General features: G+C 42.9%; 1 protein-coding gene across 1 annotated transcript in view; it reads left to right on the top strand.

Moving 5' to 3' along the window:
* Nucleotides 1-20367, top strand: part of EFCAB5 (EF-hand calcium binding domain 5) — a 46459-nt gene extending 26092 nt beyond the window's left edge. The window contains exons 10-22 of the mRNA XM_033172598.1: nt 1990-2076; nt 2169-2261; nt 3086-3300; nt 4123-4279; nt 6177-6466; nt 7199-7371; nt 8562-8790; nt 9027-9179; nt 13680-13786; nt 15516-15769; nt 17287-17519; nt 17615-17711; nt 19216-20367. Coding sequence (XP_033028489.1) covers nt 1990-2076; nt 2169-2261; nt 3086-3300; nt 4123-4279; nt 6177-6466; nt 7199-7371; nt 8562-8790; nt 9027-9179; nt 13680-13786; nt 15516-15769; nt 17287-17519; nt 17615-17711; nt 19216-19442 — 2315 coding nt within the window. The 3' untranslated portion in view covers nt 19443-20367. The remainder of the gene's footprint in view (nt 1-1989; nt 2077-2168; nt 2262-3085; nt 3301-4122; nt 4280-6176; nt 6467-7198; nt 7372-8561; nt 8791-9026; nt 9180-13679; nt 13787-15515; nt 15770-17286; nt 17520-17614; nt 17712-19215) is intronic.
* Nucleotides 20368-20804: the final 437 nt, after the last annotated feature.

Here is a 20804-nt window from a genome sequence, read left to right as displayed (position 1 = left end):
CTTTGTTGTGTTCCTGCTAAATGGATACATTCTGAGTTGTTTTAGGATCAGCTGAGGTGGCTTCAGATGCCAAGAACATTCGAGGTGATGGTTTCTGATAATGACCACCTTTCATGTGCTTTTGCATTTGTATGGAAACAGGCTGGGGAGGCAAGAGGGACACTTAGGGCTCATCCACACTGACCTCTGCTCTGCTTTCTGGTCACAGGCCTGGGCTTTCTAGTTCCACGTCTGAGCATATATATATTTTTGTCCCAGAGCTTTCCCCGTGAAAACATGTGTTTTCCCACTGAATTGGAGCAAATGGCAATCCAGGGAAAACCTGATTGCCATTTGCTGCGATTTGTGGGTTTTCCTGGGGGAAGTGCTAGGACACACACAAACGAAAAACACCACTGCGACCCAGACCTGTGCCTATCAATGTGGCACAAAAGGAAGTGTGGGTGAGTCCTTAAAGAAACTAAACACTGCTTGGTCCCCTTACCTCCCCACAACCACCACTCAGATCAGAGCTTCATTTTGGCCTGTTCTCAGAGCTGGTTTATGCATGCTTAACTCAAGGTGTGGCTCATCAATTGGATTTGTTCAACCAGAATGTTTTGTTGAACAAGAGTGCCCACAGGTAGTTAATGAAAACAGCTTTTTTTTAATGCACATAGCCATGCTTTTTGAGTCACATCAATTCAAGGCGGTGTGTGTTCTGTGCACAAATGAGCAGCTGCAGAGTATGCTTCTCTGATTTAGATCTCTAAGCTACATATTCCAGATCACCACTTATTAGAAAAGGCAGACATTCACATGATTGCAAGGGCCAAAAGCCCAAGTAAAAAGGAATGTTTTTGACTGACACCTAAGAATAGGTAAATACAGTGTTTCATGAGCCTCCCTAGGGAGAGCGTTCTACAAGCAGGAGAAGTTCCTCAGCTGATTATTGCAGGGTCTGGCTCGGTTCACGTGGGGAGAGGTGGTTTAGGAGCTATTGGGATCCTGAGCCCAATAAGGCTTTATAGGTCAAAACCAGCACTTCAGTTTGAGCCTGGAAACTAACTGGTAGCCAGTGCAGTTATGCTGGAATTGGTGCTGTATGTTCAGAGTGTCCCATATAAATGTTTAAAACAAATGCATATATAAAAATTAAGTGTTTCATCACACACCAGTGCAGATCACAACATCTTTAAGGCTCCTGTTTGCTCCAAAATATTATAAGCGAAAAAGAAACATGGAATCACTAGCTAGGGGCCAAGTACTGTATAATGATTAAACCAGGACCATGAAGGAGGCAGATTGCAGTCTCTGATAGCAGGAATCACTTATGATCATTTCCTTTAACATTTCCAGTTCAGTGATCATGGCTCATGCTACTCAGTCAAGGAAGAGCCGCTGCTGGGCTCACCTGAGGGCTTCTCTACCCTTTCTAGAGTGTTAACACTGCTGGCCAGGATGGCCCTTGCCTGCTGCTCCTAAACAGGCTTGCCACGTCATCACAGAAGGCTTGCTATGCCACCCTGATGGGGCTCACCAAGCCTCAGGGTAAACAAGACAGGCTGCACTCGATCCGGGTAGGGGGCAAAGGTGTGGAGAGTCCCAGGACATGAGGAAAGCTGGAGCTGGGAGCTCAGAGATGCTCACACTTTCAAATGGGAGGTGGAGACAGAAGGATATGAAAGGGGCACGTTTGCTACAAGCTGAACCAAACACTCATTTTAAACCCTAAAGAGAGAAGTAATTAAGATGCCACAGATCTGGCTGCATCCTCTTAGCTCAGAAAAAAAATCACGGCAGTGAGGTGCAAATGTAAACCACAGTTTACATGAGCTTAACATCTGCCCAGAGCAATGCACAAAAGTGCCAACACGGACCACTTCCCACCCCCACCCCCACCCCCGCAATTTAGAAGTGTCCTGCAATCTGGCTAGCTTCTGCTTTTGGGGCATGATCTTGGTCATCTAGCCTTGCCTATTCACAAACATTCTTTTTTTCTCCTCTTAGTTTCAGATTTGCTCTCATTGCCCAGTGGGCTAGACAGCGAGACATGTGAAAAGGCACCTCAGAAGATATATGGAAAGATATGGTCAGGTGATTGAACATCCTGTTTCTATAGTCTGCACGTAGCTGTCGAAGCTCAGCCTCTTTAGCAGCCCGTTTTGTGTTGCCTCCCCTTCCTGCAGGTGACCTTCAGACTGCTGACCTGTCCTTCGTGTACACCGACTATGGCAAGGAAGTCCGGGAGGACTGGAACAACGAAAGCACCAGGTTTCCAGGTGTGATGTTTTATTAGAGCACCATAAAGAAATCTGGTTCAGGTTACACAGGAGTTCCTTCACAAGAATGCCCCTGTAGTCCATTTCTGTGACAAAAGGACTTTGCTTGTGAGTAGGGATGGGGGTGAAATCTGATTTGGTTCACATTTAAAGGCAAACCTACCATGCTTGCACTTTCTGAAACAATGCGCAAACTGAAACACAGCCAACCTTAGGAATTCACACTTCTCCAAATTTTGCAGTGCTGTTCTCCAGTCAAGTAAGTTGTACAGAAATGCATGTAACTAGTGGAAAGTGGTGGGTGTCAAAATGGGAGCCGTGAGCAGCAAGTGCGCACTCATGATTATCTGTGCTCACGATGACATCCAGACTGTCATACGTGATCCTGCTTTCGATATGGTTTGAACTTGCAGAATTTCCAGGGTAGGCATACTGCTTCATTTCCAATCAGTGCATGTCCCATAACTTATTGCTGAGATCCTGTAACATTTTATTCCACAAACGGTCTGGTGGTTTTTTTGCCTTGCATTTTTTACACTGTGGCATGAGAGCACCCCTCCAGATTTTGATGATGCTATAACATTGGGGATGCATCACAGAACATCTAATAAAGCAGACTAATGTTCGGATGGTCCAGTATAAACCCACCACTAATACATTATTATTGGGCCAATGACATACTGCTGCTTACACCTGGGGGGGGGGACATTCTGGAGGGACCGGGGGTTCTTCTGCTTACTCATTTCTCACTTGTTGAGCCCTGAAAAGACCCACAGCTTCAAATTTGTATTGCACAGGATGTAACCTTCCCTCCTTGCTTCTAGACCTGCGCATGAATATGATAGAAATCCAGGCCCGTGGGCCCCCATCTACCATAAGCAGCTTTGACAAGGAGTCCCTCAACCCGCCACAGTTTGTGCAGCTAATGGAGACCTTTGTTGGTGAAGAAACGACTCTGTCAAATGTGAAGAGGCTTGTGGAGTTTGTGAAGGAAGGTTACGTACAAACCGAGAAAGAGAAGATCAGGCAGATGGAGAGAGTAAGAAGCAATATCATTTCCCAAAATATTTTCTCGGGTTATTGTTTGATGAAGCAGGACACAAATCACCTGTGTGGAGTCTGGCTAAAATCCATGCAGTGAAAAAGACAATTGTCCTTATTATATGGATCTGGGATGCTTCTCTGGGCCTGGGGAGGGTCTTTGTTTCTTTGCAAGTACCCTTATGCAAACCCATAATCCACTGGTGGGGATTGTGTGGCCCTCCAGATGTTGTTGTAGTCCAACTCTCATCAACCCAAACTGGCAGGCTGAATGGCTAGGGAGGGTAGGAGTCAGGCATGTCCCAGGACATTTTGCCTCTTGAGGGAAAGCAGAAAATGACACACACTCTCTGAAGCCACTTGCCAAAGCCACCCTCCCACCACCCCCTCCACCTGCCAAAGCTGGCCTCTATCACTTCCACTGAAAGTGCCAGGGGAGAAAAAAGTAGGTCAGAGAGAAACAGTTAGTGGCAGCAGCAGCAGCAGTGGGCAACAAGTGCAGGAGGTGGCGAGTGGCACAACACATTTCTCAGGCACCGGATCTCCAGTCCCTGCCAACTGTTCCCTGTCTGCCACCTGAGGCAACTGCCTCACCACACCTCACAGGGGGGCTGACCCTGACTGGAATCCAGCTACAAATTCCCCTTACTGCCATGAGCCACATATTGTCAGAGCTCAGCACACGCCAATCCATCTCCAAGCTTTTTCAACCACCACGTTTCATGAGTTTGTTATTTATGTGTATGTGCTGAGCTTGTGCCCATGAACCGCTGCAACTGGTGATGTGCGGTCCTTTTTCTTTGCCTTCTGTCTCTATCAGATCCACCAGAATTCTTTCTTGGTCCGGCAACAGCTCCTCTTGGCTGCGCTCTTTGAGAAATGGGATAATGAATGCTCTGGGTTCTTGGACATGCAGGAAGTGGATGCTGTTCTGTCCACCTTTAAGGAAGGGATGGAGCAAGAGGCATTAAACAAAGGTAGGAGAAAGGCTTTCTGCTACCTTAGTTTGCTACTGAGCCAACTCAGCTTGGTTCAGCTGTAACCTTCGTCTCAGTTGCAGCAGCAACGGCAAAAAGCCTTGTGGCTCCTTGAAGGCTCAATGGAGGAGCATCTCCTTCACCCAAATGAACAGCCTTTAAGATCTGCTGGGGAGAGCATGCTTTCCACCATCTACCCAGAAAATAAAAAGAGTGACGCTGCTTCCAGACTGTCACTACTTTCCACACAAGATTCAGTCGCATATGGGCAAATTCAGGTTGCATTAGAGTGGATATGGAACTTGGCACAATGAAGCTGCTTCAGAAAATAAAACAAAACCAGGCCTTTGCAGTTAGGAAAATGATGGGGAAAGGCACTGGAAAGTGTAGGATAAAAATTGCTTGACATTTTCTCATATAACCTCCCCCCAAAATTATCAGAACAAATCAATAAATAGCATCTGCTGTGATCAGTTTTAAAAATTGTGTTCGTTGTTATTTAACATAGATCCTGTTCTTTTTTATATACAGATTTTATAACGCTTGTTTTAGGGTGGTATTCAGCTAAGTTTTACTCAGAATAGACCCACTGAAATTAATGAACAAGAGTAACCTGGGTCTATTAATGTCGAAAAGTTTATTGTGAGAAAAAACTTAAATGGGATAATTAGATGTGAGCTAACAACTATGGCAAATCCTGAAGCTGAGAGATGTGTTGCCTGCCATATGATATCAGCATTGACAGGGTCACCCAGCTGCCCTTTGCTCCAAGAGGCTCAGAAACAGGATAGCTGCCCTGATCCTTAATTCTCATTGTCCATAAAAGTGACTGGGCCTTGAATATTTGAAGAGGATTTTATCTTGCTCAAATACTTTGTTTTCCTAAAAGTCCCCCATTCATCATCTTGCCCTTCAACCTCATTATACATATTGATCACAAGCATATGCCATTAACAACAGATTTCACATTTCTATTTTTTCCTGTATTGATTACCTGTTCACTTGATATACCAAACACTTGGAAGCTTTTCTTTCCATTCCTGGGATCCCCACAATTTTTACTTGTGCATGAAATAAAAAATGGAAGCCTGGCAATTTTCCAGAGAGAACTGCGTAAGCCAAAAGAGAGAATAATAAGATTTTTCTATTTATTGTCTCTTTTTCTGCACCTCCTATTGAGAACTTTTCTTTGAAAAATATCAATTTGGAAAAACTGTACAAGAGCTCCCTCTTGTGTGCAAAAGTAGATTAGCAGCAAGACGTCATCTGCGGATGAACACAACAAGCCGCTACTGGGTCAGACCATTCAGTATTTCCTACTGACAAAGGCTTTCCAAGGTTCCAGGCAGAAAAAGGTCTTCCTCACCCTTGCTTCTTAAAGTCCTTTAACTGGGAATGTGTGGACCAAACCCAGGATCTTCTGTGTGAAAAGAGGATGCTCTTATCACTGAATTATGGCTCCTTCTCAAAACATGAAACGTGAGAAGTTAAGATCCCCCCCCCCAATTTCTATAAGATTAAATTCAAGGATCAAGTAGTTCCCAACAACCCGGTCAAAATAGGAATATTAAAATCTGTAGCTATTTTTCAAAGCCTCAAAATAAGAAGTAAATAACCACACTGTGTTATCCAAGTTTGGGGGGAAGGATCAATGGCCACAAGATGTAGGCTGCCACTGTTGCAATCATCATCCTGACCACATGGCTGAAGGGTGGGGTATGCACTTTTCATAACGAACAAAAAAACAAAGGAGAGCAAGCACCTACCTACTGTTAAAAACTATTGGACCTGTTCCTTCTTGACATCTGGTGTGAAGAATGGACTAGGGGAAAGGTGGGCATATGGGATTGCTTGTGGTCCTGCCTGATCCTGCCATTGTTTTTCGCTACCCGCATAGCCAAGCTGCAGCTCCCCATACCCCAGTGGCATCCTAGTGGGATTGTGAAGTTATCCCAAAGAGACTTCCAAACCTACATGGAGCTGGTTGTCTCTGAGCTCACCGGCAACGAAGACGAACTGCTGGATAACATCGTGGAGTTTCTCATGATGGCAGTGGAGCGAACCCACACAGAGCGATTGCGAGGCAGTGCGCGGAGGAAGTGGCTGCTCAAGATCGAGAACACAGCCATGACCAATGGAGGGTCCATCAAACCGGTGTATGATGTCCTATTCAAGGTTCTTTGTCGGGTTAGTGTTTCTGCCACAGTCTTTCCGTACATGGAAAGGCCAATGTGTTTTGGGGTTTTCCATTTCAGGGAAGAAGATTAGCTGCATTGATGAAAGGCAGATGAATCAATTACCAAATCAGCCATGGTAGCAAAATTACACCTCCATGTTCCTGATAGCTAACACTGGGCTTATATAACCAAATGATGGAGAGAAATGAAGAGATGCAGTCTACTTCTGGCAAAATACTGGCAGAGTGCTGGGCTAGGTAAACCTTGGTCAGAACCAGCAATGGCATTCTTATGTATGGGGAAACTCAGGTACTGAGACAGATTCATGCTCCTGTGATTCTTCTTAGCAGTGAAGACACATTGTTATATTCAAACAACTGGAGTTCTGTGCCCAGTTATGGCGTCAGCCGTTCTAAGAAGGATGTAGACAAAACACAAACAGCGGAGGGCAATAAAGTTTTTAAGCACAGGTTGGATGGCCACCTGTCATGTATGATCCAGTTGAGATTCCTGTAGTGCAGGGGCTGAACTAGATGACCCCCGGGATCCCTGCCAACTCTGCAATTGTATGATGAATCCCACAGAAAGCAGTGGGACTTGCATGCCTATGAAATTGTTTCAAATGAATAAGCATGCAGACTTGGGGAGAAACAGAATGAGTTCCATGTGAATGAGGGCTAGCTAGGAGCATGTGGGATGTGTATAAAAATGACTGGCTGAGGCACCTGCCTTTCATCTGCAGGACACAGATGCCCATGGAGACACCAAGAAGATCAGTGCTTATATTGCCCTTTTGGAATATAACTTGGTTTCCCCAGAGAGAGGAGATATTCTCCTACACTATGTAGCATGCACAGAGGAAGACGCTCCATATGTCCTAAACCAATCACTTTTCATGGATATGGAAGGAGTCAGGTAAGAAAAACACCCACAAAGCTGTTTCCTTTTCTCGGGTGATCATTTGGTTCTGAAATAAAATTAGGCTTAAGTATGGGAAAGACTGCACATTCAGTATGGGTGATTATATTTATGTGTTTAGCATAGCATGTGTTTTTGGTTCTGCATTTTAGGATCTCTAATTGAAAGTTAGGAAACAATCGCAAATTCTTTAAGAGACAAATAACAGCACCTATTGTCAGAACAGAGGGTTGCATAACAGAAACAGCATTAACTCTCTGTAGACAAGAGGAAAGTGTCTTATTGCACTTTCCACTGTGAATACAAAAACATCACCTCTTGAGAACAGAAAAGATACCAGAGAGCAAAAAGACTCCTCCCTCTCAAGTCTCCCTCAAAAATCATAAATGATAAAGTGGGGCAAAATTATTTAATGCCAATTATGAGTCATCATTAGGGACAGGAACTGTTCACATTCAAAGGTGAACCTACCTAGTTTGGAGTTTCCAAAGCAACACAAGACCTGAAATGCAGCCATGGTTTGAAATGTGCACTTCTCTGAATTTTGCAATGAAAGTGTAAAACATGTATATACTATGGTAAAGTGTGCATTAAAATGCATGTATTAGTAAAAGTAACATACACAATGCACTGTATTAGGGGAAATTGATTGCAAACTTGTACATATTAGGCAACATTGGATACAAACATGTGTATATTAGGAGGTGAGTTTTCATGAGGCCTTTTTATATTTAAAAAATTGCAAACTGATGTGGAAGTGTGGAGAACTGAATTTAAGACTGGAAAAAAGAAAGAAATGGAGAGAAACAAGAAATCAACCTGGGGGGGGGGTCAAGGTAGACAAGTTCAACCATGCTGAGTAAACTTCCCAGAAGAAGAATAACTACAAACAGAAACAAGACTCGTTTTCGTTTTGAGGTTAAGCAAGGGACTCAAGCAAGAGAAATTAAGTTCCACAGCAGCAAAATGAAGGTGTAAATTCACGCTCTGTTACATGGGCAATGTGATGGGTTTCTTATGACCTCTTCTGACTTGAGACCCACTTCCCCTAACAAATTGCTCTTTCCTGCGATGAGAATGTTGGGAGTGTTCCTCTCCATGCCTGCTGCTATGATGTTTTCTACCTAGGCACTTGACTCCTGAAAGCTTCTCCTATTCCTCTTTTCTGCTCACTTTTTTTCTCTTAGCTTTGCAGCAGCACTAGACGACAAGCCAATCCATGTCCCCAGAGTTCATCTGCATGGAAACATCCACTTCTGGAACCAGGATCGCCCCCGGGAAGAGAGGAAGGGCTCCTTCTTGGTGCTGCCGCTCGAGGATATCCGAAGAAGAGTTTTTGGTGTTCTTGGTCTGGACACTCTCCAGGACAAGAACGAGAAAACCATCTTTGTGCCCCACGAAATCCGTTTCTATCAGGTGAGGGCAGCAGGGAGGCTGCAAGGGGCTTTAAAGGGACAGCCACAGTCACTGCGTGAGGGCCTGGCTGGATTCTGTGAACATTGTTCATTCCACTGAAGTATGTGATTGCAGTGGCGTTGCCTATAGGAGTCCTCTGCTTCAAAAGCCCTTTTGATATGCTTAGTTTGATAAAGTTCCTGCTTTAAAGTTTTACATTGTTTCCAAACAAATTGTAACATGTGTTCTTCCTCTAGGGGATTGCAAACACATTCAGCATAGCCTACCACCACATCCGCACCAAGGAAAGTATAATGCAGGTCCTCATCACAGCTCTGGGATGGCTCTTCACCCGTGTGTCACACCTTCAAACCATCACTACGTACTTCATGGAGCCTGGCGAGGACAGGGTAATATGCTAGCAATTGCAAAGAGGACTGGGATAAAGTATGTGCAACACTTAGGAAAAGCACAAAAAGGGGGCGGGACTTTTCTATTCATATTTTTTTCAGTCTTTTTCTTTTAGGAACATAGGGAGCTGCTTCATACTGAGTCAGACCATTGGTCCATCTATCTCAGCATTAACTACACTGACTGGCAGCAGCTCTCCAGGGTTTGAGACACTTCCAGGTCTATGTGGAGATGCTAGAAATTATAACTGGGACCTTCTCCAGGGAAACAGATGCTTTATCACTAAGTTACAGCCCTTCCCGAACCGTTTTTCTAACAAATGGTACAATCTCAACCTTACCCCCATACACCACCAGAGGGTTGTGGTGGGCTCTGGTGCCTCTAACAGTTACTTGACAGGCAGTCATTTAGCAGATAAAATCCACACCCACCCCAGGTCCTGTGGCATTGATCTTCACGTTAGGAAAAAGCTTCACCTGCTAAATTTCTGCCTATGACAGTGCTGTATTAGGCACGGGAGGCCTTCCAAGTCTGTTCCACACCCTGTCTCCACATGTTTATCACCCCGGGTCTTCTCTTCAGCGTACAGAATATCCAAGGTGGTAGACTTCCTGAGAACAGAGACCAAGAAAACATAAATCAGAAAGTAAATTTCATCATTCTGTGGCTTTTAAAAATGCAGGGTATGTCACTGTGATGCCACACTGGATGTAGATTACACCATCAGCACCAGTTTCTTAACTCATGGGTGGAGTTGGGTTTATTTATTTTTTATTTTTTACAAGAATTTTATTGGTTTTCCACATAATAACAAACAATACAACAATACAACAAAACAAATAATACAACACATATAACAATCAAAACAAAATAGAAAAACAAATATAAACCACCACTAAAACACCAATATTTCTTTTCCTTACTTAGAAAAAAAAATTCTTGTTTGAATCTTACCGGGTGACTTCCCCCGTTTTCTCTCCTTTGGTTCCAATTCTAATTTTACTTTAATAACTTCTCATCTCTAAAATTAAAATCATCCAAAATATCTAAACAAACTTCTTAATATTCATTTTTTACTTCATAATACAACCTATTACTTCTCAGTTCCAATCTTACATCTTATTTTACTTAAACTGCTGCTAAATAAACAATTCATATATCTCTTCACTAGTTCAAAATCTTAAGCTCTTAACACGCTGACTTCAGGGTACCATGGTGAGCCATCCTATTTATATTTTAAATATTCTCACCCTATCCCTCTTCTGACCAGTTTCTCTCTCCATCTCGGGATCGCCCCCCAAGCATTTCTCCATCTTTCTCCCACATCATTGTCCAAAATGTCCTCTTTTTCTTTAAATCCAAAGGTCCAGACGCAGTCCATAAACATCCTTGCCAGGAACTCCAGGGAACACAAATCATCGTCTTCCAGCATCTCCGTTTCAAAATTCCAGCAATCTTCTAGTTGTAGTTTCACAAATCTTTTTCCCATCATTCCTGGGCTCTCACCCCAGAAATTGGATATAAATTGTCCAACCCTGGGTCTCTCACACCAACAAGATTTTCCATCTTCTCGGAGTTGCATATTCACTGTACTTTGTTCCTCAAAGATTTCCTCAAGTTCCTTAGCAAGATTTTCTTCCAGTTTAACAAAGTTCTCAAGGGTCTTTCCTGTAGCATATAACTTTTCCTCGACATCCTGCTTCAACAGATTTAACTTCTGATTTAATAGTTCTAACTTCAAAAGAATAATCCTTTGTTCATGAGTCAGTCCCGAGTCTAAAGCCAGTTTGAAAACGAAACCAAGCATGGTAGAAGTAGGCAGAGGGTATCAAGTTTCAGTATTTTTCCATCTTTAACCATAAATTTTAGCCGCCATTTTCCCCCGGGTCAGGGTGAAAAGATTATAATCCAACAAGTTCAAAGAAGAAATATTTCCAACCACTTAATTCCCCTAAAAGGGATTCAGCCAGTCTCACTTGTCAAAAAGCTCCATAGAAACTTTGTATCCGCTACTGCAGCAGCAGCTAGAAACAGTGTTATTTTTTTCTTTCAACAAAGGGAGGAACGGGCTTCCTTTTTCACGTTCCTCCCGGAGTGCCAATTAACAGGAATTTAAAGTCCAATTAACACCTTACTCTCACGGCCTCCGTGATTCTTCTTTTTTTATCTCCGATCAGGTAGAATGACGCGCTCAGTGCGGCGGCAGCCGCCGCTTCACCAGCCCGGTTGGGGCATGCCTCCAAAGCCCGGCGCTGTTGTCCCTTCACTCCCACTCCCCTTTTACAAGGGGAACGGGAGAAGGGTTCAGCGCCATAGTGGGCTCGCTGGAGAGCCCGTGCCGCGGGACGCTCGACCCGCGGTTTAGCGGAGCCCCGCTGTGCGGTAGCGGGGCTCCTACCCCCGGGCTGGCCTGGGTCGTTTTGCTACCGAAACGACCCACGACCGCCCGCAATGGCGTCCTCGCCGGAAGTCCTGGAGTTGGGTTTAACTGACGTATGGAAGTGAGAGCTGGACCATAAAGAAGGCTGATTGCCTAAGAATTGATGCTTTTGAATTATGGTGCTGGAGGAGACTTGAGAGTCCCATGGACTGCAAGAAGATCAAACCTATCCATTCTTAAGGAAATCAGCCCCCGAGTGCTCCCTGGAAGGACAGATCCTGAAGCTGAGGCTCCAATACTTTGGCCATCTCATGAGAAGAGAAGACTTGCTGGAAAAGACTCTGATGCTGGGAAAGATTGAGGGCACTAGGAGAAGGGGACAACAAAGGACGAGATGGTTGGACAGTGTTCTCGAAGCTACCAACATGAGTCTGACCAAACTGCGGGAGGCAGTGGAAGACAGGATTGCCTGGCGTGCTCTGGTCCATGGGGTCACGAAGAGTTGGACATGACTAAACGACTAAACAACAAAATCGGTTATACTCCCATCTGTTGCTAGACTCCAAGGTTCCTGACAAGAGGAACTTCATCTTTACTGTTTTTGGTTCTCTTTGCATTATGAAATGCAGCTTGGAGTCATGGCAATATGCACTTCTCCTGAAAACTTTTAAATAAAAGTCTTGAAAAGAAACATCTTCATTGTGTCTGATGGTCTTACCAAAGGCTTTGTGCAAAAAAAAAAACCAAAAAAAAACAAACCACAAAAACCCCAATGTAGAGTCGATGCAAAGGTTTTCTGTGGTGAGTCCTTAGGCTATCAGCAGGTGGAGCTGATGTATTACTTAACTCTTCTTCAAGTGACTGAAGATTAAATTCCTACTTTGCAAGGAGCATCCTTTGATATCAAGATGGTATCACACTTTTGGCAGCAACCTGGTGCCCTTCAGATATTCTAGACTACAACTTCTATCACGCCCAGCCTCTGGGCTTGTAGTAGCCACATCATTTCATCTTCCTGAAATCCAGGGATAAGCTGAGCTGCTGTGCTGAAAGAATCCCCTCATTGACAGTAGCCAAGGCTGGCATAAGGGCTCAGCATTTTAGGGCCCTTACCAAATGTTCTCACAACTTAGCAGGTGGTGAGCCTTTGGCCATTCTCATTCTCATGTGTTGTAGCATAATAGAATAGAACCTGTGGACCTGGCTTCTGTGAGAGGCAGTTTATTGTTCTTCCACCCCAGTTCCAGTAAAACATTTTCTTATGAACAAACTAAATCTGGTTCTGCTCTGTTCAAACACTAGCATTCAGTTAGCATTTAAACACAAACCTACCCAGTTTGCACTTTTTGAAACAATGCAAAACCAAAAAGCAGCCATCATTTGAAATTCTCACTCCTCTGAATTTTGCAATGCAGCTTTCCAGCTAAGCGGCTTCTACAAGGATGAATATGCAAACTGTACATTAAAATGTCTATATTAATAAAAATAGCATACACAAATGCATTATATTAGGGGAAATGCTTTGCAAAAACGTGTACATTAAGCAAAATTGCATAGAAAATATGTGTATTAGGATAAATTTGTATTTTTTTGTGTATAAGATGCCCCCTGTTTTTAGGACTCCAATTTAAGAAAATAGGGGAAGATTGCCCCGTGTATATGATGACCCATACTTTTTCACATAATTTTTAAGTAACAAAACCTAGTTTTATACACAGGAAAGTACAGTAAATACTGATGAATTTCCATAAACTTTTTTTATGCAAGCTGATGTGGAAATGTAGAGAACTGAACTTAAGATGGGAAAAACGAGAAACTGAGAGAAACCAAAATTGACAGATTCCCTTACCCCTATTTGTATATATGCAGAAAGCTCCAGGTTCCATCCCTGGCATTTCTGCTTGGGACCCTGGGGAGCTGCTGCCAATCAGAGTGCACAGTATTGGGCTAGGTGAGCAAACAGTCTGACCTGGCAAAAGTTAGCTTCATATGATTCACTGGCCAAAAATCTGTATTGTCCCTCATAATTTTTTAGTCTTTCTCCCCTCCCAAAATACTTACACATCTATTCTTGAGGTGTTTTCCACCTGGCAAGCTCTTTGCACTTTCTCTTTTCAAGATGCATGACTATACCTTGCGTAAAGTAATGACTTCAGATATGAACGAGCCGGCGGAGGTCCATCTCCCTCCAGGTCCTGTGGTCAGAAGAAGAGATAACATATTCAGGTGAGCTTTATTATCATCATTATTTTAAATGTATTGGTCCTTTTTTGCCATGGCAACTCAAAATGATTTACAATATAAAGGGCCTAATTATGTGTTACATTAATGATGAAACTCTGTATGAACATGGGGCTCTGTCTCCATTTGATTACTGGTTTGAGGGAAATGTGCTTCTTTGTCCGTGGCTACCCCACTGGTTACTGCGCCAAAAATCAGCTCATTTCATGGCACTTGTTTCCACATCCTGTATTTGTATAGTATTTGGGGTTGCTGTTGGGTTGCATGGACTTCAATAGAGTTTCCTTTAGAGTTGTGGTTTGGAAGCTAAGAACACTTGCCTGGCTTTCTCAAGAGGCAACATACTCATCTTCCAAAGTAAACCATGTTGTTACTTCAGTCCTTATCAAATACTCTTAATTTTCTTAACCCCAACTCCACAGGCTTATCTGTTCATGCAGCTTTCCAAAGGGGTTGAACTTAGCCAAAGAGTTGTCTGCATGGAGTCCCCTGCTTTTTGTTAAATTCTACAAAGGAAATTGTTCTTATCTCGTACCCTAGTGCAGGTGGCCAAGTCTCACTGCAGATTGTACCATGGTGGGAGAAGAAGTTACAGTGGGGACTCTAGAGCTGTGTACACATCACCATACAGCAATGTCTCACACACACCCACACCCCAATTTGGATTGAAGCTGGTTTGGTGGAAAACACATCAAAATGAAGTATTTCATTAAACTTGTAACATGTCTCTCCCATATCGGTCTCTACAGTCACAGCACACTCCTCCATTGTCTCCTGAGACAAACTGATGCCAACAATATGTATTGTGGCTAACTCTCTGTGTGTACACCACTTCCCTAAACAGCATACTGGATTCAGAGAAACAGGAGCATGAACACATCCCAAGAGTGCTCATCTGCCATCCCGACTAGATTGCAAGGCAGAAAGTACCATAGAACAAGCTTTGTATACTCAAAATTGACTTTAGATTTGTGTCAATAAGCTTCTACAACAGCAGGTTGGCTGGAGCAAAGGATATTGTAGATCCAAAAAATGTTCAGAAAACAGCAACCAAAATGATAAAGGGGTTGGAGCAACTCCCCTATGAGCAAAGATTGCAACATTTGAGACTTTTTAATTTAGAAAAAAGGTGAGTGAAAAGGGGACATGATAAAGGTGTATAAAATTATGCATGGTGTGCAGAAAGTTTTTGTCCCTCAAAGTCCAGGACCTCACTCAGGTCATCCAATGAACCTGCTTGTTGGGGAAGTGACACGCGAGAGATTTTTATCCCTCTCATAATACTAGAAACCACTGGGGGCATCAAATGAAGCTTAAGGTTCTAAGATTTAGGACAGACAAAAGAAAGAATTTGCTTTGAGATGTAATGACGCCCACTAACTTTGATGACTTAAAAGATTAGGCAAATTAATGGAGGATAAGGCTATCTTTGGCTACTAGCCACAGTGGCTACGTTCTGCCTTGTGTCAGAGGCAAGATACCAGCTTCCAGAAATCACAAGTGGGGAGGTGGGCTGTTACACTCAAGTTCAGCTTGTGGGCTTCCCCAGGTATCTGTCTGGTCACGGAGAGAAAAGGATGTTGGACTACATGGGCCTTTGGCCTGATCCAGCAATGCTCTTATGTCCTCATGGCTTTATAGCAATCACGATGCAGGAGCAGGCACAATGATGTAGAGTCTGTGATATTCTCATTGGTCATCCCTTTTGTTTTAGAGATTACCTGTTCAAGTGCATAGACTGTTCAGTGGTGGTTACCAAGTTTGTGTTTGAAGAACATCGTATTGCAGTTCCTGTGAGGAATCAGATGGGCCAGGCCATTGCAGTGTTTGATGTCAACCTTGGAAGCCGCCAAAAGCTACCAACCTGTGAGCACAGAGACCTGCAGAAGATGCTGAGGACAATACAGGCTGCCGTTTGTGAGATCCTGAAAGAGGATTCTGGAGAGAAAGATCCATTCTACGTCTTGGGTATTGTGCACCTTAGATGGCAGAAAAAATCTACTGGTGCTGGTGGTAGTCAAAAAGATTCAAGGTGTTTACACTGGTCTCCAGAGCATATTCAGAGAAAACGGGAGCAGGGACAGGAAGCCGGACAGACTTGGATATATTATTTTATAGCTGGTTGAAACTGCAGGATTCGGATTCTTGGAATAAAACTTCCAGGTTATAGATCTACTTGAGGCTGGCACCACCAGTAACAAAATCTGCTTTAGTTAATTTCTAAAAAGAGAGGTAGGGCTACTAGAAAATTTCATCCTCTGAGACCTGGAAGCCCTATTTGCTAATTTCAGATGAATAGAGACAAGCTGTTGTTTCTTAATGGTGAGGAAAATGTACTGTGCACTTGCTTAGGACCCTATTGTTGCTTTTTTTTTTTCTTTACATCTTTTACCACTGAGTCCACAAACTGGAAGCAGTTGGTTCCTGGAATGAACCTAAAGATTCTGGAGCTGCTCAGTGGAATCAAGCATTGAAACATGTTCTACAATCTCAAAGCAAGAGTGTGCAACTGTAGAGCTGTTTTAATTTTGCATCAGGGTACTGTATCCATTGTGAGCCAACAAGTTAAAAATAGCAAGTCTGTGGGCAGTGCAAGTGTGTTCTTCTTACATATGTATTCCAAGCAGAATTTAAAATAACATAAAATGATTCAAAGTTCCTAATCGGAATGGTTCCCTGGGTACTCAGAGCATCTATGTAGATTGGCAGTTTGCTCTGAAGATGCTTCACCTTGTTTCCCAGGGTATGGTCTGAAGTCATATAAGGCCACAGTATCTCCAGGTAGGGCTGTGTGAGAGAAACTCTGGACAGCTGTTGCCAGTAAGTGCAGAAAACACTGAGCTAAATATACCAATGGTCCAACTTGGTATAAAGCAGCTCCCAGTGTTTCTATAGCCTTAAACGTGGGCGTAGCCAGGATTTTTGTTAGGAGGGGCAGGCCTTTTGTTTGCAGGGGGCAGAACCTCAGTTTTTATTGATGGGGGCAGCTCAAGAAGGATACTGACAAGCTGGAACGTGTCCAGAGGAAATGATGCCTTATGAGGAACGGCTTAGGGAGCTGGGTATGTTTAGCCTGGAGAAGAGAAGGTTAAGGGGTGATATGATAGCCATGTTCAAATATATAAAAGGGTGTCATATAGAGGAGGGTGAAATGTTGTTTTCTGCTGCTCCAGAGAAGCAGACACGGAGCAATGGATTCAAACTAGAAGAAAGAAGATTCCACCTAAACATTAGGAAGAACTTCCTGACAGTAAGAGCTTTCAACAGTGGAATTTGCTGCCAAGGAGTGTGGTGGAGTCTCCTTCTTTGGAGGTCTTTAAGCAGAGGCTTGACAGCCATCTGTCAGGAATACTTTGATGGTGTTTCCTGCTTGGCAGGGGGTTGGACTGGATGGCCCTTGGGGTCTCTTCCAACTCTATGATTCTACCCCTCCCTGCACCCTTTACTTAAAGGCTAATTATTCTAATGTTGGCTTGTCATTCCAGAGGCAGAGTATGTGGGGGACTGGAGGCGTGGGGGAGTCCTCTTCTACCGATTCATGCTGCAGGATTTACAGAATTGCATCTGGAATCTTGATCCTTTCTCTTCCTTCAGTGAAATAAGGTGCTTTGAAAAGCCACCACACCTGGTGCATACAATACTTAAGTGTGTACTGCTGATTCTGTACCCCCAGTGGGCTGGTACGCAGGAGGTTGAGGACTGGAATTGTTGCATAGAGGTGAGAATCCTGAAAAAGCATGAAGCCCAGATTTACCAGCCACTCTTCATGTTTTTCTTATAAACCTTTTAACAATTCTGTTACTTGCACTACAGAAAATTGATGGAGAACTTATTGAAAACATTTGCTACTTTGACCCAACTGCTGCCTATGTGGAGGTTCGACCAGAGACTCTGTACAGTTGCCTCCATGGTAAGTGTATTATATTTTACGTAATTGTGAAACTGCCTGATGGGATTGGCATAAGAACTCTGCTGGATGAAGTCAAAGGTCTATATAGTCCAACATCCTATATCCCACACTGGGCAAAAGGACACCTATAGGAAGTCTACAAACAGGACATGGGGATCATAGTTCTCTCCCACTACTGTTCAGTATAGGGTTGCCTTATTTCAAAAAGTGAGCATCAAAAGTTGTTGAGCTCAAAAAAATTGCGATAATCAACACTGCCGAGATGGGCTGCGGTACGTCTGGATTTTCCCAAACATTTCAGCATTTTCTGTCCGGATGCTGTTTATGAGGGCTTAAAAGCAGCTATATCCAGGAAATTCCGGACATATGGCAACCTTATAACAGTAGAGAGCACTGCTAGTTTCCAATGGTAGTCTTATCTTCCATGAGTTTGAAAACTATCAAAGTTAATGGCTGTAGTGACCACATCTTGTAGCAGTTAATTCTGTAAGCTAGCTGTGCCTAGTTGGGACAACAGAGTACCGTAGCAAACAGAACTGAAGGGAAACTTTGTGCAGGCTGCACAGAACAGAAAGGGAAACTTAAAACTTAATTCCTAGTTCACACAAAAGCCACTGTATATCGTATTCATGGCTCCCTGTATTCAAGGCTTGCTCTTTCACTGCTACAATTGAGCTGGGTATATACACTGTATTTCCAAAGCACACTTGAAGCATATTTCCTCCCTCAAAGAATTCGGAGTATCGTAGTTTACCCCTCACAGGGTTCCCAGCAACCCTTAACAATCTACAGAGCCCATAATTCTTTGAGGGGATTGGATGTGCTTCAAATGCGCTTTAAAATTATGCTTTGGATTCAGATTTAATTCTACCTTTTGTTCATACAGCTAACTTTGTTCTGAACTTCAAATGTGACTGAAAACATTCGCTATATTTTCCATTTAAGAACCAAAGCCATGTTTTTCTCCTAGTCTGGCTTTTCCACCTGCTGGTGGGCATACCGACACAAGTCATGATGCAGCTGTAAATTAGGAGTGGGCATAGCTTGCAAACTCTAACCACATTTAAGGAAAACTCCTTTTGAGACTGCGTCCCAACTATACAGACCTTAATGCATAATGCCGCCGTTAGCAGCTGATTTAATGTGCAACAATAATCTATGCGAGCCCCAACAACTCAACAATCCACTGTAATGTCCATTCCAGGTAGTTGTTGATGAGAAACTCACTAAATGGGATCTAAATGTTCATACACAAGGTTTTGTGCATACACCAGCAAGTCCTAGGAATCATTCCTTCCCACAGCGTCCTGCAGAGCAGAACTGGAAGGAGTGCAAGAGGTCATAGTCAAAAGTGGAAATCATTCAAGTGAAACATGATTAAGTTTAGTGAAGATTTGCACAAAGGGATAGCACAAGACACCAGACATCTTTGCTGAATCATGCAATGGTAGACCTGGAATATGTAAGCCAACTAGCATGTTGTGATTTTTAAAATTTCAATTAGGTGCAGGCAGAAAAGCTGTGTGGAAGTTTCGCTCGACTGCATTGGAGTACCTCTACAACTGGGTGAACACCTGCCTATCATTAATAGAGCTGGCAAAGAAACTTCAGCATCGTCAGAGCATGGCAACATCATCTACAGCTCTCATCACTCCCACCCTGTCTCGGTCGCTTAGGTCATCTCAGATTTCAGCAAACACAAACCACACTTTTGCCATTCCTGTAGTTTAAATTTGTTTTGTGATTTAAAAAAAAGCATTTAGAGAATTTTTAAACACCCCCATGTGTGCATGTGCTTTTGGATGTGAAATTACACTTCTTTGTCAAGCTAAATAAGAGCCTTAAAAATGTTCAGAGGTAAATGTTCTGATGCAATAGGTGGAATAAAGTGACCTTCAGGGGCCAGGTGGATTGCTCCCAACTTCCATTTAATTCTGACAGCAGGGGGGGGGGATTAGAGGGAAGGGAAATTACAACTTGTACCTCTTTCAAGTTTACACAATTCACAAATGATTAAAAAGAGCAGCAGGCAGAAGGAGAAAAGAGCTTCAAAATTAAATTGTGTATTTAGCAAAGCTCTTCTTTCTGAAGTGGCTTTTTAGAAGTCATTTTAAGCTTGACATGATGAAGGGACAGTTTGTGTTTCACTTGTTCCCAAGGGGAAGCACACCTACGCTCTCATTTTAAGGCAACGAAGAGCTTTTTCATTGGCTAGAGCCTGAGATGACAACACTTTTCAGTGTTCTGATGCAAGATTCCATCTTTGCAATATTTTATCTTTCAGCAGAATCTTTTTTTAATAAAATTTGGGGAAATTAAAACTTTTCTCTCCGTTCTTTAGCTGACAAAAAACAATGGCATATCTACCTAATATTCTGTAATTTGAGATTATAGGTTGCTTTTAACGTTGCCTGATAAATTGATTACAGTGTTATTACAATTTATGATTCCTCTGATTATCTGATGCTTGAACAACAGCAAGTGAATATCTGCAGGGGGCCAGGGGGTGACATTTGAAGCACTTTGCAATGATGTTCCTGGGAACAGTGTCCTTAGCAAAATATTGATACCAAAAGGTCTTTGTCAGCTCAGAATTTGTTCACTAGCAATTCTGCACTAATACAAATAGCTTTTTCTAATAAAAAAGAGGGTTGGAGATGTTTGTATATGTCTACATGATGCATCTTTAAAGGTTAAGTGACAGATGAGGCTATGGACTTCTTGAAAGGCACATTAATGCACATACAAATGAATTTTTATACCGGCATAGACAGTGTTGGTCCTGAGTTCAGGTTCTTGTTTTGTTGTAAACCTCACTGTGGGGTCAAAAACTAGGCAGAGTTTTAGGTGTATTAGGTGTGGGAACCATAAATCTTAAAATCAATTACTCATGTTTCAATCAACTAGTTATTCTATGAGTTAAATTTGCATAGGGTAAAAGCAGTATTTCTGAAGCAAGAAGCATATTATCTTTGTTGTCAGATGAAACAAAAATGTGTTCGCAAAACCGAAAGCTTGCCACTCCTGTGGACATTTTGGTTCATCCTAATAAAGGTATTGCCCAACTGTATATATATTGCCCAATAATATATT

Source organism: Lacerta agilis, chromosome 15 (assembly GCF_009819535.1).
Source record: "Lacerta agilis isolate rLacAgi1 chromosome 15, rLacAgi1.pri, whole genome shotgun sequence".
NCBI lineage: Eukaryota > Metazoa > Chordata > Lepidosauria > Squamata > Lacertidae > Lacerta > Lacerta agilis.
This window is presented reverse-complemented; position numbering and strand designations above follow the sequence as displayed.